This window comes from Cryptomeria japonica, chromosome 10 (genome assembly GCF_030272615.1).
Source record: "Cryptomeria japonica chromosome 10, Sugi_1.0, whole genome shotgun sequence".
Taxonomy (NCBI): domain Eukaryota; kingdom Viridiplantae; phylum Streptophyta; class Pinopsida; order Cupressales; family Cupressaceae; genus Cryptomeria; species Cryptomeria japonica.
Window position 1 is genome coordinate 763390965 of NC_081414.1, and position 16006 is coordinate 763406970.

Sequence of the window (16006 nt, forward strand, 5' to 3'; positions counted from 1 at the left end):
CTCATCCTAATGATGAATCACAGAGTGTGATTCGAACCGTTGATGGAAAAATAACACACACAATAGAATCCAGAAAAACAAACTATTATACATAGCATTCATCTTAATTCTAATTTCATGATTTATTCTACAAAATTATAATGCTAAATATACTATGTGACATTTTATGGTTTGTTGACTTTTAGATCTAAGTAGCACATTTCATTCAACTATAAATAATAATAAAATAACAAATAAAAAAGAATTAGAATAAAATAACCCGAATTTAGATCAAATCATGTTATGATGTTATCCTCTTTTGATCCGTCACAAATACAGAAGAAGGGGTCAAATTTTTAAATCTCTCCTAGGAGGTGACGGAAAAGCTAAACACATTGGCTACAATTTCATATAAAAAAATCCCACAAGTACTTTCAAATGTAGACAATACTTGCTCGCTCTCACCAGTTATTCATCGACGACGCTATCCTATATGGAGAATCTGCATTATAAGAGGATAAAATTATTAAACAAGTGCTTCGTGATTATTGCACTGCCTCTAGTCAACAAATAAATAAAGAAAAATCGAATATTTATTTCTTCAATACGAGCCCTCAAATGCATCATCAGACCGTAACCCTTCTAGGTTTTAGAACGGACAAACTACCAACCACCTATCTGGTTTCCCACTATTCAATGGAGTAGAAAATTTTTCCAAGAAAATGGATAACTGGAGGGGCAAGTGGTTATCAATGGCAGGAAGGTTGACGACAATTAAATCCAAAAGGTATGCCATAGAAAATCAAGTCACAGCGAAGGTTCCTATGGGATGGTGCCAATGATAAACATAGCATCCCTCTGCTACTATGGGATATACTCAAGATGCTCAAGGAAAATGGTGGCGCAGGTATCAGAGACATTCATATCTAAAACTGCGCATTGAGAGCCAAATTAGTTTGGTTGATGTACAAAGAATCCAATGCTCTATGGAGCCAAGTCCTCCAACACAGATATCTAGACAATGGAAAACCAGAAATAATACTAATTTTAGCAAATCCACCAAATGGTCCTGCAATTTAGAATTTAATGGTTAAACGTCTTTACCTCATCACCGGCCATTTATCATAGAAAATTTTATATGGACGGAGGAACGCCTTCTGGACGGACTCTTGTAACGGATATCGATGGTTTAGCAGAGGCCCAAGATGTGGTCATGCCTATATATGGAGAGAAGCTCAAGACAATATGCTAATTAGTTGGGACGAAAGGATGGCCAGCTTCAAATGGAGGGATTTCAGTATGTTAGACCATAGAATTAAACAAATTCTCTTGGATGAACTTATCAGACACCATGTGGTTATTACAAAGGGCAAAGATGAAATCTTCTGGTTCGTGGCTAAGTCTGGAAATTGCTCACCAAAGATGGGATATGAGATATCATAGAGAAATCAAAAGATGCTCATAGCTATCAGAATTCTGCTGGAATTCCAATATTCTTCCTAAAGAAGGCTCCTTCCCGTGGATAGCAATACATAATAAGATCTTGACAGGACAAATATTGATGAGGCTTGGCTTCATGGGTCCCTTTCGGTGCCCTCTTTGCAATCAACACGACGAAGATGTAGATTATATTCTAGTGCAATGTGAAATGACACAAACATGCTGAAGGCTCTTCTGTAGCAAACTCAATTGGTAAGGACCTTTACCGAATACATAGAAAGAGATATTTACCAGTTGCCCACCTTTAAATAATGGATCACAGTGGGTAGGTCTTTGGTATGCAACACTATTCATGATCATATGGCAACTTTGGAGGGAAATAAATAAGAGAATTTTTAAAGACAACCCTACTCCAATTGGCACCATACTAAACAAGATAGGAGGGAAACGAATAAGCGAATACTAAACAAGCTAGAGATAGGTATCTATGAACATGTTTGAATGTCAAAGTTATGGACAAAAAGTACAATTTCTTTTCATGTTTGGATGATCAAATGACTAAAATTTGGAAACACCTCATTCCCTTAAAAGAGAGTATAATAAAGAATGAAGATAAATGTCCTACTATTCATTGTTGTCTTCTTTCTTTTGAAAGGGTCAAATTAAATTTGATTGTGCTTTCAAGGTCAATCCTAGTCCATTATAATCACTTACATAAGTCATCTCCTCATCAAGGAAGTCCAAGGGAAACTTGCAATAGACCTTAAATGGGGTTAGGTGCTTAAAGAAGGACACACTTGCAATAGACCTTAAATGGGGGTAGGTGCTTAAAGAAGGACACACTGAGAGGTGGTCTGTTAAGGCCCAACTCCCTTGTCTCAATAGAGAAAGGAAGAAGAAGAGGTTATATCAGTAACTTAATACTTTATTTTACACAAGCCATTAATATATTTTCTTTCCTAAATTTTTATAAACTCTCATAATCTAATAGGACATTACTACCTCTATCCAAGAAGATAACAAGTCTCACATTTCTAATCTCTTTCTAATTGTATTATCTTATATGCTCGAATAATGTTTTCTAGTATTTGAATTCATGATGTGAGGGTACAAAATCTATAAATAAAACCTACAAATTTGATTGTCATTATGCATGGTAAGGTATTCAATATTGGGATAAGATGGCCTGCTCCTTGCATAATGTTTATAATATTTTACTCATTATTGTGTTTGTTGTGCACCTAGAGGAACCTACATGTATGTTCATCACTAAGAGTTTGCATTCTGGGGACCACTTTATATGTTGTATATACCATCTAAAAATATATGTAATGTGGGTGCAACCAATTGATTTTGAAGGCTCATATTTTTTTGTCAATCATTACTATTCTAATGTGGCTCACTCTAGTGCTACTTGCCTCATAAATAAGAAAATTTAGTCCATTTGACAAAAAAATGATCATGTTATTGAAGATTTTGTTACTTCTTTAGTCATAAGATGGAATGATATTACTAGTTTTCCTACTTGGGGCCATAAAAGAAGCTTAGAGTTGGTTAACTCATGCACTATGAAACCAAAATCTTTGGAGCAATTTGTCTTTTAGCCACCTTGACTTTAGGTTGAGTGTTTGTATGTTTTATTGAAGTTTTTCACTCATTAGTTGTTTCTCTTGGTTGTCCTTTTCCGTTTTGTAGTTGTAATTTCTTTATCTTTATGAACAAAGGTCTGGACCCTTTCAAAATCCTTGCTTACCTTATTAAAAACATATATATCCAATCTAAAATGTGGGATATAGAAAACCATCTATACCCAACATATATTATAACTGGATCCAGTTATTAGAAAACAAAATAACAAAACCTAATTCAACTATGGTTAGATGTAGAACATTTAGATAAGAAAAATGATAGAATGATTTGAAAGAGTTACTCATATGGAAAAGGCAAAGGCAACAAACAAAATGTGTGAAGGCACGCAACCACTTTATAATGGTAGAAGAATATGTCTATTATTGATGATTCATATTTTTCCAAATGAGATTAAATTATATATTTTGTAATAGTTAAAATTAATGCTTCTTAAGTGTAGAATTTTTTTATAAATATTTTGATTGCTAAATTTAAATATTGTTTTCAATTCTAATTTGAACTTGTGACTTCTTACTAGTGCACATGTTTTTAATCTCTTCAATTATATAAAATAACATTCCAATATAGTAACTTTAAAATGAATAGAAATACACTGCACATAAATTATTTGTTATTTAATCTTGAACTTGTATTGGAGTGAAAATTTCAATTAGCAACCATAGATAGCATCCTTTGTCAAAATGTAGTGCTTCAATAAAAACAACTTCATATCTATTTGCTCAATTAAAATAAAATGGGATATCAAATTTATATATGTGACAATTTAATGTATGAAATATCTTTTGAGTATACATACATATACTGATGCAAAAAATTGTTGTAGAGTTTAGAACTGTACTGATGAAAAGTCCATAAATCAAAATAAAATGAAAAATAGATTAAACAATCTTAATAGAAAAATATTTCAAATTCAATTGAAAATAAGAAATAATAAACCTTTTAAATTTATCAAATTTATTTTCATAATTTTTCCCATACAATTCCAACCTTAATATACAATCTAAAATATATAGAATCATCTATTCAATCTATCAAGAAACAATCCAAAAATTCTCTTGCTCAGATGAAATTTATATCTTCATGCCTGGCTTAGGTTGAAAGCTAAATGCTAAGTCAGACCTAAAAAATCTTAGAGTCCGAGGAAGTCTGATCTAACTCCAGCATCTCTCAGACAAACTATAGACAAATAGCTTTCTATTACTATGCCCACTTTCGAAACACAGAAAATTCCCAACCCCGACAAACTGACCCTCCGTACCAGACAGCTCCATTCCACCTGAAAAATCCGGCTTTATAAATTGACGACACATATTAGAAGGCATTCTTGTCAGCTCCTTCCAGCTCCATATCGACTTCTCCTCCTCCCAAAACAATTCCCATGCAATCGCCTGAAAGTTCACTGTGCTCCAGTTTTCAGCAAATTGTAAATATCTTACTACAAACAGGATCGTCGACCCACAAACAACTAGTTGACTGATCCATGACTTTATCATATCCCCGAGAATTGATAGATTCGCCTCTGGAAAAGACACGAATTCCGATCGCTTAGATTCCATGTCCCAAATCAGAAATTCCATCTGATGTAAACAACAGATGAGAAGACCTTTTGCAAAAAGAATGGTAACAACATGAAAATCCCCTTCGGGCAGAGGTATTTTATCTTCAATCCGCCACGACATTTCAAAGCAATGGTAAATTTGTATGCAACTGGGGGTTTCTTCGTTTGGCAGACACACAATTTTGTAGGATTCCCCGTTGTCCATTATTGCCATTACAATGAAATTCTTTGCTATGGCTGCGGGAATATCTCTGTACACGCCTGTAAGTGGATTGCAGATCATATACGTTTTCTGAGGCTGTGCTATTTCGATTAGCAGTAGGCCTGCACCTGATGTAGTACAAAATCGTGAATAGCCTTGTGAGAGATTTTTAGTTGTTGGCCTTGGCAAGAAACAAAGTGAAATAGTCTTCCATGATTGCGTGAGAAAACAGAACGCTACGGCATGCGTTTCATTGCAGAGGAGAAACCATGGATCTCTCTGCGGCAATAGAGACATAAATCTGCAGGAGGATAAGAGCATATTCCACTCTTTACACACAATGCGAAATCGAGAACTGAACTCCATCGGTAGAGTCGAAAACATCCTTTCAATTATGTGATCAGGGCATTCAGACCAAAATGATTCTTCATCACTCCTGTCATTGCCTGCAATACCCTTTCCCTTCTCTTCCAATAATTCAGATCTGTCCAGACATGCATCTTCGTTCTCAATAACGCCCATGCACTCAGTATCCATTGTAATTTCCGTAGATAGTATATGTGATCCCTGAGATGGAGAGCGTAGAAAGGAGAATCCCTTGGATATACACGCACAAAGGAATACCCTCCTTTCGTCTATCTTGCCCTAAATATATGCATTCTCTACCGTGACCTAACCCTAAATATAGGTGTGGCCTGTCCTATCTTGTCTTGCTTCAATATATGTTTCATGTGTGGGGTTAATTAGTGGAGATGATTCATTAGTAGGGGCATTTTAATAGTTGTAATAGTGTTTAATTATTTAAAATATCAATGTTTTAATTTATTGTATTGTATTAGTATTATAAGTTTATTATTAGTGTTATCAAAGTAATTAAACACTTAATTTTTTTCTTAAGTTAAGATGCATGATTTTTAAATTTCTAAATTTCTAAATTTCTCAAATCTAATTGACTTGAAAAATTGAATTTTATCAATTTTTAATGTACATTAATAATATATAAAATATTTTTTTCTATTAAATATAAGAGGATCAACAAATATAAACGAAGAATATCAGAGTATCAACAAGGAGGCCAAGCCTCCAACTGACAGCAGAGTATCAAATATACAACAACATCAAATGTACAACAGCGGAGAAACAACAGTATAACAACCTCAAAAAAGGTGGAACATCCAACTAATGAAGAACTTCAGAATGAACATCCATCCAAGCAATCCAGCCAAGCGGACCCTCCATCCAGACTATGTTTTTGCGCTCTTGAATTTGATTCAACATGAACAACTCATCTTTTCTGGCATTACCAATATTACTGATCTCCCTGTGCAGTCTTTTACACGCCTGCTCAAAGGCATGCAAGTCGTCCAACGTTCTTCTCCAAAGGTAACCATGTTTCAGCTCATAGTAGAAGAAGGTAGCAGTTCCATCTTCCAGGAATCTCTTCAGCTTGTCTTTCTCAATCAACATAGCGGCCTGAACCTGCAAGAAAATTTTAAAATGCGTGAGTTTCCGGAAAAACTCAATAAGAACCCTTGGCTTACCTTGGTACCTCTCCTCGTTCCTGCATTTCCAGATCTGCCAGAGGATGTTAGAAGACAACATACTCCAAAAAAGATTTGCATCCTTATGAAGACCAGTAATATGACCGGTAACAATGTCAATAATAGAAACATTAATAGGGTAAATAACACCAAACATTTTCCAAATCTCTTTAGCAAAAATACAGTAAAAAAGAATGTGTCTACCCGTATCAGGAAGCCTGCATAGGCTACATATATCAGAATCAGCATGAAACCTTTTAACAGGAAGCCTATCCAACATAACAAGCCATTTAAAACATTTAATTTTTGGCTCAATAGGAGATTTCCATAAGTAATCAAAATATTTTTTCCAAACATTAGAGTCAAAAGAGGAGTACCAAACATTGTTAACATGCAGAATGATATCTTTATTTTGATCAATAACTCTGTAAATATTTTTGGCTTTAAGGCTAGTCATAACAATTCCATCAGGCCATTTACATTTAAGATGCCTATGAGAGTCAACAAAGCAGACATTGGGCAGATCCTTAGAGGCTTGAATAATCATATTGTAGGTCTTCTTTTGAGAATCAGGGATGTCATACTTCCTTTTAAGCTCATCCCACGGAGTAAGGCAATCTTGTTCAAAGAGATCAATAAATTGATTTAAACCTTTCTTAGCCCAAGACCTAGCAGAGCATCCTTGGGACAGGGCAAGGGGCTTTCCATTAAGGTGAAGATTCCACCAAATGGATCTTTCACCATGGAGCCCATTTTTACTGTAACAGTCCTTGTTGGTGATAAATTCCCTGACATGGTCCCATGCCTTCCAAATAGATTTAAACACCACAGAACCTTGGACGATGATAGGGAAACAACCAATAAGGAGGTCACTAAAGGGGAGGTTTTTCCAAGTTTTAGCTTTCTTGGGACAACCTCTTTCAATGTTATGTCTAATAAGCACCTTCCAAGGACTGTTACCCTCCAAGGAGTGAAAAATCCATTTGGCAGAAAGGGCGATGCCTTGGATTTTGAGGTCCTTAAGCCCCAACCCCCCAAGGATCTTGTCGGTATGGCACCATTCCCATTTAACCGCATGCAACTTTTTGTTACCTTTACCGTCAGACCAAAGAAATTGTCTGACAGCCTTTTGAATTTCAAGAATTTGATAATCATTGAATAACCAAGCAGAAGAGTAGTATATACTGTATGAGGATAGAATCTTCTGACAAACCTGAATTCTGCCAGCTAGTGAGAGGGTTCTATTATGCCATTTATTGAGCTTCTTATGAATTTTGTCCTTAATCCAAGACCACATGTCCTTGAGAGCAGGTTCAACAGAAAAGGGGATGCCCAGGTATTTAACAATCTTATTGGGCCCCCCCCATTGGAAACTATAATTGGAAAACCAGTCAGGAGGTTGTTCATGCCAACCCAGACAGATGGACTTAGCTTGGGAAATGCGAGCACCAGAAATAGAGCAAAAAAAATCCATCTTACCTTGAAGGATCTTGAAATTACTTTCAGCAAGTTCAAAAAAAAGAGCAGTGTCATCAGCAAACTGACAATTAATAAGCTCATCATCATTGGGGAGATACAGACCTCTGACTTTAGGGGAAAGAGAGTTATCCCTGAGAATATAGAAAAGAGCTTCTGAGGCAATGACAAAGAGGGCAGGGGCTAATGGGCAACCCTGCCTAATGGAGCGCTTAAGACAGAAGGGGGTCGACAGCAAACTGTTAACTTCAACCTGAACAGAGGCGTCTTTGAGAAGAACCTGGACAGCATTACAAAAAAATGGGGGGAATCCAAAAGCTTCCATCATCATAATAATAAACTTCCATTCTATTCTATCGTAAGCTTTTTCAAAATCAAGAAGGAGCATGGCAGAATCTTGATGAGAACATCTGGCCCAATCCATGGCTTCCCAACTGGTAATCAGGTTCTCAAGGGTGTACCTACCCTTGATGAAGCCAATTTGGGTGTTGCAAACAAATTTAGGGAGGATATCAACTAACCTGAGAGCCAAAATTTTGGCAAGAATCTTATAGGAGACGTTCAAAAGAGTAATAGGCCTCCAATTTTTTATGAGAGCCTTATCACCATCCTTAGGGAGGAGTTTAATAATACCACTGTTAATAGTCGGGCCCAGAGTACCATTGGAGATAGCTTCAGTATAAATATCATGAAGGTCTTTAATAATCCAACTTATGTTGGCTTTATAAAACTCAATAGGAAACCCATCCGGGCCAGGGGCCTTGTCATTACTGAGTGCCTTAATAGCAGTCTCAATTTCCTCAAGAGAAATAGGATTAGATAGGTAAGAGACATCATTAGCATCCAACTTAATAGGGATTAAAGGCTTACACTTGTTCCTGTTATCTTCAGCCTCCTTGGAGTCCTCAGAGGTGAAAAGAGTCTTATAATAATCAGCAAAATCTTGAGTGATAACCTCAGGATCAGAAATATCCTGATTATCAACTGAGATCTTATCAATGGATTCTTTACACCGTTTATGTTTAAGGAGATTGAAAAAGAATTTAGAACCCTGATCTCCGAATTGGAGCCAATGAGCTCTAGATCTGATTTTAGCCCCCTGAATCTTAACCTCTTGATGCTTTCTAAGAGCGTCCTTAGCCACCATAACTTGAGACAGGAGATCAAAATTTGAAGAGTTCTCTTGAATACTGCTTTCAGCACTCTGGAGATCATTGCTCAGCTGCTTCTCGACAAACCTATAATCTTTAGCCCTCTTTTGGCCAATAGTTTGAAGGAAGCACTTCCAAGCAGGAAGGTTGAGGTTCCATCTATCCAGGTTAGATAAATGCGGAAGATTAACTTTATTGATGCCTCTAATGATTTGGATGGCCGCAAGGACATCTTCATCCTTAAGAAGGCTAGAGTTCAATATAAACTTATGAGAGGAGACCTTATTGTGAAGGGGGGCCTTGATAAAATTGACCCTGGTGAAAATAGGGTGATGATCAGACAAAGTAGTGGCAGTAACCTGGACAATATTACCAAACCTATCAGGGGGGAAAGAGAAAAAATGTTTATCAGCATAAAAACGATCAAGCCTAGAGTAAATTCTAGCCTGGCCTTGCTGGAAATTGCACCAAGTGTGCCAAATACCAGGGTTATCATTCCTATTACCCGCAATAGGATCAAAAAGATATTTAGAGTTTAAGAAATTGTTCCAGTGGAACTTCTCCTTATCTTTCCAGTGGAAGGGGTTGCCCCCAGTCTTATCATCCTGAGACTCAATCATGTTAAAATCACCTCCAAAGAACCAAGGTATATCAGGAAGAAAACTCAACCAATCCCACAAATCACATCTTTCTTTAGGGTCATTCGAGGCATATATAGAGCAAATGCCAAAACAATAATCATCCTATTGGAAAGTACACCAGACAGCTCTCTGACAAGGGGAACAACCATTCTCAGAGATGTACTTTTCCCATTTAGGGTTAATAAGAAGGGCAATACCACCTCTTCCCCTATCATGCTTAGTAAACAATTTAATGGCATCTTTCCATATGAATTTGAGATTAGATTCAAGCATGAATCCAGTAGCCTTAATTTCTTGCATCATAAGAAAATCTATAGACTGAAACGAATTAATTAAACGTTTAATAACAAACTTTCTATCAGGAGACTCAAGCCCCCTAACATTTATTTTACACATCCACCAAACATTTACTTAACAAATCATCTAAGCAAATATTTAACAAATTATTTAGACTCTCAATTTAAATTGTTTAAAGATCTATATAACAATAAACATATATAATATATAAAACATAAATTAAAAAAAGTGCTAATGTTTATAATAAATTATTAAATAACAATAACATAATACTAAATATATACAAATTTATAAAAATAATATTATATTTAAATTATTATATTATAATACCTAATTTTTGAATTATATTTAATATACCATGTATTCATTAGTATATAATTATCATATATTAATAATATAATAATTAAAATACAATAGTATAAGAATAATAAAAAAAATTATTACTTTCTCTTTTTAAATAACCACCCATGACTTTAGGTGCAAAGCCAATAAGTTAAATAACTAGACCCTCTAGTATATATATATACATAAACACACACATATATACATATGCATAAATATACATACATACATACATACTGATGCTCTGCAAAAAGGATTAGAAAATCTGTTTGATGGCAACACACACAAGAGCACAAGAAACAAACGTTAGTGTTAGCAACAAAAGATTATCCTAAACAGGCATATCAAGAGAGATATTAAGCATGAAATAGAAAGCATATAAACATAAAATGAAATAGCTAATCAAGATGCTCATAGTTGCTCCTCCCTTGTTCCTCTCCTCTCCAAGTCCCAAATGAGTGTAGCTCTCAGCAGCTTTTTGCACTATGGATGCTTATGGAGGATTGAGATTTAATACTAAGCTTCAAATATGAAATGAAAAGCTAAATACTATGCTAGAGTAGATAGTGATGCTATGAAAAAGCTCTATGCTAATGCCAGTATAACAACAATACTCTAAAATGCTTCTCCTTTTGCTTGAGGAGAAGGGTTCTATTTATAGAAGAAATGGGGAAATGAAGGGTTAAGATTGAATGGTTTAATCAAGGGCCAAGCTTGAAAGTTGGGGATCCATGTGCACAATTGGCACCAATAAAATGGTGACAAGTGTCAACATAGGATTGGGTTGAGAGAAGAGGTTGGAGGCATTAAAAGCCTGAGAAGACCTCATGGTTATCTAGAAGGTAAGGGTCAAGTCTAAATTAGGATTACCCACTGGATTAGGAGTTAATGCAAGGATAAACCTTTGTGCAAATGATTAAGAGATAATCATGGTCAAAGCATTAAAGGCTTGATGAGACCCTTGGGTTGGGTAGAGGTTGAGTCAAAACAAATGTTTTAACCATGTGGGAGGGTTTGAGGTAACCATTAATGGTTATTGGAGACTTTGGGGATTAAGTGGTTGAAGGTTGGAAGCCTTCAATGGTTTTCAAAGACTTTGAGCCATTTAGTGGTTGAAGGTTGAAAGCTTTCAAAGGTTATCCAAGACTTTGAGGGTTAATTTGTTGAACACACAAAGCATTAATTGCTTTTCAAAGACTTTGGAGTCTTTGAGAAGTGACTCCAATTTGCTTAGGAATGTGACAATATTTAGGGGATGGATTAGGCTAATTAGGAAGGGTTTAGAAGAATTTAGAAGGGGTTTAGGCATACAAGTGGATTTTGTAGGAAAATGCAAGTGGGAGAAATTTTGGTATTTTCAATTAAAATAAAATCATTTATTTCAATTAAATGGTGTAAGTTGAATTTGGATAAATATTTAAATAAATATTAATTTATTTAAATGAGAAAAAGAAGATAAAGCATTTAAAATGCTTGAAGACTTTGAGGGAAACCATTAAAGGCTTGAAGACTTTAAGGAAAACCATTAAAGTCTTTAAGAAGACTATAGAAGGAAGCCATCAAGTTTGAAGACTTTAAAGCCATCAAGTTTGAATACTTTAAGGGAAACCATTAAAGGTTTCAAGTGGGTGAGGATAAATAGGATTTTAAATAAATAATTTATTTAAAATAGTTGTGCAACTTGCTTTTGTAGGAAAATACAAGTGGGTGGAGGATAAAGGTGATTTAAATAAATTATTTATTTAAAATAATTGTGCAACTTGCTTTTGTAGGAAAATACAAGTGGGTGGAGGATAAAGGTGATTTAAATAAATTATTTATTTAAAATAATTGTGCAACTTGCATTTGTAGGAAAATGCAAGTGGGTAGAGGATAAAGGTGATTTAAATAAATGTTAATTTATTTAAATGTGAGAGGTGGGATTTTGGGGGATTTAAATAAATATTAATTTATTTAAATGTGAGAGATTATTTAATTAAATAAATATGATTTATTTATTTAATTAATGGTCTGAATTTGGTTAAGTGAATTAAATCAAATAAATTGAATAATTTATTTAATTAATAGGAGAAGAGGGTTAAGATGAATTAATTAAATATTAATTTAATTAATTATTAATTGATGGTTAAATAATCAAATAAATACTAAGTATTTATTTAATTAAGTGGACAGATTTATGTGACTACATTTGCCCCTCTTTGAGACGGTGCAGTTTATCGCATCGTTTCAAAGAAAGAAAAATAGGTGTGAAGAAATGCCCCATAAAATATAAATTTAATGGGTGGTATGCCCCCTCGAGAGATGGGCCGAATTTTTTTGAAAAATCGGGCGATCTCTCGAAAAAGAATGAAAAGTGGAGGGGAGGTAGAATAGAAGAAATTAGAACTAATGATGAAAGAATGGGAGAAAATGGAGTGAATATGAAGAAACAACAAGCCAGCGAGTACCCTGAGGTCATGCAAGAGATACATAGCAGATGTAGTGTGGGGTTTTGATTGATGCTATACAATTGATCAAAATTGGTTAGACAATCTGGTGCAATCGGTTGAATTGCCCCGGTCAAGTCAAAGCGTGACAGTTGATGTCAGTTGGTCGCTTGGACATGATAAAGTCTGAGTAAGTGAATCAAAGTGACCTGATGGTGACTTAGACAATTGATGTAATTGCCCGATGAAGTCAAGGTATATGAAGCAAAATACTCGTTGAGACGTAGACAATTGATGTAATTGTCCGTTGGATTGTGTTTGATTGGTTTGATCAATTGATAATGTGTGTGTGATGGATGGTTGTGGGGAATCATGGTAGCCCCGTTGAGACTAGGTCATTATGATAAATGCCTGATGTAGTCTAGGATTACCATAATCGATTACCTGTTGAGACCCGAAGATACTTGATGAGAGTATCTGTTGATAGTCTAGGTGTGTGGGAGTCGATGTATCTGTGTAGACAGAGTAACTGGCTTAATTTTGTGGATGAGTGAGGATGGGAAGCGATGAAGGGATTAGGATGATGTTGATGATCAAGATAGGGAGGGTGAGGGGGGATTTGATGTTAGATAGAAGATATGGAAAACCTATGACTCATTCCTATGGAAGAAGAGGAAAATAGAGTATGCATTATTATGACTACGTATGCATGATATGCAGCTATTATGAATGTATGGATGGATGGAATGCAACAAAATGCAATATATACAGATGAGATGGAATGACGATCCATGGTGCTTTATTTTTCATCATTGAGCTTTAAAATGTTGTAAGAAAATACAAGCAACTTGACATAAAGATTCAAGATGACCAGAGTATTTCTTACATGGATTTTATATAGCAAGTTAATACAAGCAACTTGATATAATGGATCAAGTTGACCTGAGTATTGCTTGCAGAACAGACAAGGATTATCTCCGTTCATGCATGACTTGGATCGTCCTCCTTGATCTTAGGCTGATCATATCCTGAGACAAGTGCATACCGTACTAAGAAATAAAAACCTTTATCCAAATTGGATGAGGAGGAACCAAAGAATGAGCATTGTACCTGTAAACAAATAGTATATACATAAAGAATAAAAGAATATGGATCCTTGGTAATGGTTCATGCTCATATGGTCGAGGTATACGCTGTAGTCAGCAAGCCGTAATGATCTATGACTGCATTTTGCATAAGATCATGTAGCTTGGTGAACTTCCCACGTAGACACCATTAGTACATGCCCCAGTACTTCATCGGAAATAATGCGCAAACGATACAAAACAATGCTGAAAGATCCCGATACAGATAAACAAATGATTGTACTCATAAATCAACCAAGTATTTGATAGCTTAACATAATTTTCTTGTCAAAGAAAATGTCATCTTGTCTTTGTTTTGATAAGGAAGGATGCATCCTTGTTTAAGACAGTTTGGATTGTTGATGTTGATTGTGTTGGTCGAGTGATAAGTGGTCATTTGTGTGAGTATTTTGTCAATGTTTGTTTTGTATCTGATCGGATGAATATGTACAAGGTGTTGTCATGTTTTTGGGTGATTTTCGATGGTTTTTCCGATGTTTTTGGATTTTGTGTAATAGTTTTTGAATATTTGTGGATTTTGTGAGTCATTTTTGAATGTTTTTGTATTTTGCGAGACATTTTTGAATGTTTTTGTATTTTGCGAGACATTTTTGAATGTTTTTGTATTTTGCGAGACATTTTTGAATGTTTTTGCCAATGAATCACCAGTAATGTAGAATCCACTTCCATCATCTAGATTGTAAGGGCATTGCCCCCAAGTTGGACATGATTTATGAAAAAGCGGGATGCTAGACGCATGAAGTACTTTCTTGGATGACAGATAAAATAACAAGCCATGGTTAGATGGATGGATGTGTGTATGTATGAATGTGATCGCAACGAGCCTGAAAGATACTGGAGCCATTGCCTTTACGAGTGGCGCCTATTTGCCAGGTTTTCACCATCGCACTTACCCAAGGTGCCACCGGAGTGGTTGTTCACCGTTTGGATGCATGATTTTTTTTTACTTTTTTTTTGTTTTGAATGGTTTTGTATTTTCTTTAGGACATTTTCTGAATGTTTTTGATATTATCTGATATGTATACCTTAGGTATAAAACCGTGTGAGGTGCATGCTATTGATTGGATCTGCGAGCGGTTCTCCGTCTGATGTAGCCAACTGATATGCCCCGGACCCGAATACAGCAGTGACAACATATGGGCCCAACCAGTTTGATTCAAACTTGCCTTGATGTTCTCTGTTTGGTTGGTTGCGAGGATTTTCTCGAAGAACAAGATCACCTACCTCAAATGTACGAGGTCTAACTCGGTGATTGTAGCTTCTACTCATGCGCTGCTGATAGGCTTTGAGATGGTTGTATGCAGCTTGTCGCTTCTCATCTAGTAACTCTAAGTCCTGAAGACGAGATACTCTGTATGCTTCATCATCGATGAGATTGTGCAATGAAACTCGTAAGGATGGTATCTCGACCTCAATAGGTAAGATAGCTTCAGCACCATAGACCAATGAATAAGGAGTTGCACCTGTAGGGGTCCGAATGCTAGTTCGATATGCCCATAGCGCTGGATTCAATTGAACATGCCAATCACGACCGGCATCATTGACTGTCTTCTTTAGGATCCTCAATATGTTTTTATTGGATGCTTCGGCCTGACCATTGCCTTGTGGGTAATAGGGAGTGGAAAAGCGGTGTTGGATATGAAATTTCTCACAAAGCTCACGGACATCCTGAATTTTGAAAGGAAGACCGTTATCTGTGACAATGGACATGGGCACACCATACCGGCAGATGATGTAATTGAGGATGAATGAGGCGATCTGCTTGCCGGTGACTTGGGTAAGTGGAACAGCTTCGATCCACTTGGTGAAATATTCGGTGGCGGTAATAATGAATTTATGGCCATTGGATGAAGATGGATGGATTTTACCCACAAGATCAAGACCCCATTGACAAAAAGGCCATGGTGTTGTGATTGGTTGCAGTTCCTGGGCCGGTGCATGTATCAGGTCACCATGAACTTGACATTTCTTGCATTTCCTGACAAAGTAGTAGGAATCCTTTTCCATAGATGGCCAATAGTATCCAGCTCGCATGAGTTTATTGGCTAGTGACGGACCACTTGAGTGAGTCCCGCAAATTCCTTCATGCACCTCTTCCAAAGCCTTTGTTATCTCATCTTGTTCCAGACATCGAAGGAGAGTACCATCAAGACTACGT

General features: G+C 36.0%; 1 protein-coding gene across 1 annotated transcript; it reads right to left on the reverse strand.

The window, feature by feature from the left end:
• Positions 1-4220: 4220 nt before the first annotated feature.
• Positions 4221-5366, reverse strand: LOC131859202 (F-box only protein 6-like). Its single transcript, XM_059212773.1, has one exon. It carries the CDS (start codon positions 5364-5366, stop codon positions 4221-4223), a length of 1146 nt encoding a protein of 381 aa, XP_059068756.1.
• Between the last annotated feature and the right edge of the window lie 10640 nt (positions 5367-16006).

Bases quoted from the DNA above. Each gene is read 5' to 3' on its own strand.
- LOC131859202 (XM_059212773.1), bottom strand. From the start codon at position 5,366: ATGGATACTGAGTGCATGGGCGTTATTGAGAACGAAGATGCATGTCTG.